The sequence below is a fragment of the Penaeus vannamei genome, chromosome 3, assembly GCF_042767895.1.
Source record: "Penaeus vannamei isolate JL-2024 chromosome 3, ASM4276789v1, whole genome shotgun sequence".
Classification (NCBI taxonomy): Eukaryota; Metazoa; Arthropoda; class Malacostraca; order Decapoda; family Penaeidae; genus Penaeus; species Penaeus vannamei.
The window spans coordinates 34,607,889-34,610,388 of NC_091551.1; the positions used below are offsets into that span (position 1 = coordinate 34,607,889).

The following is a 2,500-nucleotide window of genomic DNA, read 5'->3' on the forward strand; positions in this document are numbered from 1 at the left end:
CCCCACGCCTTCATACAAACACACAAAGTTAACAAAACAGACCGATCACTCGCAGCCCAAGAACAAAACAACCGATAACAGAAGCCTCGGCGGGGCTGCCGCTCCCACCGCAGCCTCATCGCCGTGCACGCCCGCGCATTCCTCGCTGCGCCCGCTGACGCCCTTCAGGCACCGCCGCCCTCCGCCCAAGTGGCGCCTCGTGAAATCAGCGCAGCGGTCATCTGCGGGATTCACTTCCCATCTTGGGAGCTTACCTCCGCAGAGAACACAGAATAGAAAGTGTTTTCTCCCTTCAAGCAAAACATGAAATCCTCCCGTCATTGTACCTTATCATTTAGCTCGATTTGCGTGCGCATCTGCGACGAGATTCCAGCGGCCGTGACCTGCCCGCCCGTGGGAAAACGTCTCGGACAAAGTTATAGCAACAAGGAGCATTTGTAACGTTTGGCGAAAGGGATCATCTATCGCTGCTCTGGCATCAAAGAGCAAGATCTATAGACTTTTCTAGAGCTTGCCAAAGGGAACCAGCCTCCCACGCGGTCAAACAAGACTGAGATGATACGAAATGCCCTCGTTCAAAGGCTCGTGACCACGGATCACGTGATGACACCCCCTGGCTGGCACGGGTTTTTGGCGCCATCTTCATGGGCGAAAGGACCTCCTCCTTCATCGACCTCTGAAGCATATCTCACGATAGTCGTTAAAATAAGGATCTGAAGTGGTTAGCCAGAGAAAATAATGTGAGTGCGGACTAACGCTGCATCACCGGTCCAGCCGGAGAGCCTTTGGCGGATCCCGGGAGGACTTCCTCCGCCGACCTCTGCAATGACCTTCTCTGCAATGACCCTCTCTGCAATGACCTTCTCTGCAATGACCCTCTCGGCAATGACCCTCTCTGCAATGACCCTCTCTGTAATGACCCTCTCTGCAATGACCCTCTCTGCAATGATCCTCTCTGCAATGACCCTCTCTGCAATGACCCTCTCTGCAATGACCCTCTCTGCAATGACCCTCTCTGTAATGACCCTCTCTGCAATGACCCTCTCTGTAATGACCCTCTCTGCAATGACCCTCTCGGCAATGACCCTCTCTGCAATGATCCTCTCTGCAATGACCCTCTCTGCAATGACCCTCTCTGCAATGACCCTCTCTGCAATGACCCTCTCTGCAATGACCCTCTCTGCAATGACCCTCTCTGTAATGACCCTCTCTGCAATGACCTTCTCTGCAATGACCCTCTCTGCAATGACCCTCTCTGTAATGACCCTCTCTGCAATGACCCTCTCTGCAATGACCCTCTCTGCAATGACCCTCTCTGTAATGACCCTCTCTGCAATGACCTTCTCTGCAATGACCCTCTATGCAATGACCCTCTCTGCAATGACCCTCTCTGCAATGACCCTCTCTGCAATGACCCTCTCTGCAATGACCTTCTCTGCAATGACCCTCTCTGTAATGACCCTCTCTGCAATGACCTTCTCTGCAATGACCCTCTCTGCAATGACCCTCTCTGCAATGACCCTCTCTGCAATGACCCTCTCTGTAATGACCCTCTCTGCAATGACCCTCTCTGCAATGACCCTCTCTGTAATGACCCTCTCTGCAATGACCTTCTCTGCAATGACCCTCTCTGTAATGACCCTCTCTGCAATGACCCTCTCTGCAATGACCCTCTCTGTAATGACCCTCTCTGCAATGACCTTCTCTGCAATGACCCTCTCTGCAATGACCTTCTCTGCAATGACCCTCTCTGCAATGACCCTCTCTGCAATGACCTTCTCTGCAATGACCCTCTCTGCAATGACCCTCTCTGCAATGACCTTCTCTGCAATGACCCTCTCTGCAATGACCCTCTCTGCAATGACCTTCTCTGCAATGACCCTCTCTGCAATGACCCTCTCTGCAATGACCTTCTCTGTAATGACCCTCTCTGCAATGACCTTCTCTGCAATGACCTTCTCTGCAATGACCCTCTCTGCAATGACCCTCTCTGTAATGACCCTCTCTGCAATGACCCTCTCTGCAATGACCCTCTCTGTAATGACCCTCTCTGCAATGACCCTCTCTGCAATGACCCTCTCTGCAATGACCCTCTCTGCAATGACCCTCTCTGCAATGACCCTCTCTGCAATGACCCTCTCTGCAATGACCCTCTCTGTAATGACCCTCTCTGCAATGACCTTCTCTGCAATGACCTTCTCTGCAATGACCCTCTCTGCAATGACCCTCTCTGCAATGACCCTCTCTGTAATGACCCTCTCTGCAATGACCCTCTCTGCAATGACCCTCTCTGTAATGACCCTCTCTGCAATGACCTTCTCTGCAATGACCCTCTCTGCAATGACCCTCTCTGCAATGACCCTCTCTGCAATGACCCTATCTGCAATGACCCTCTCTGCAATGACCCTCTCTGCAATGACCTTCTCTGCAATGACCCTCTCTGCAATGACCCTCTCGGCAATGACCTCTGCAATGACCCTCTCTGCAATGACCCTCTCTG

At 52.3% G+C, this 2,500-nt stretch overlaps 2 protein-coding genes across 5 annotated transcripts in view; both read right to left on the minus strand.

The window, feature by feature from the left end:
• LOC113815331 (excitatory amino acid transporter 3) overlaps positions 1–2,500 on the minus strand; it is a 257,235-nt gene that overhangs the window by 252,374 nt on the left and 2,361 nt on the right. The window lies entirely within an intron of this gene.
• Positions 479–2,500, minus strand: part of LOC138859854 (uncharacterized abhydrolase domain-containing protein DDB_G0269086-like) — a 4,407-nt gene continuing 2,385 nt past the window's right edge. Inside the window, exons 4-6 of the mRNA XM_070116155.1 lie at positions 2,391–2,500; positions 757–893; positions 479–674 (exon numbers count right to left, since the gene is read on the minus strand). The exon at positions 2,391–2,500 is cut by the window's right edge and continues 37 nt beyond it. Of these exons, the coding sequence (XP_069972256.1) occupies positions 479–674; positions 757–893; positions 2,391–2,500 (443 nt within the window). The remainder of the gene's footprint in view (positions 675–756; positions 894–2,390) is intronic.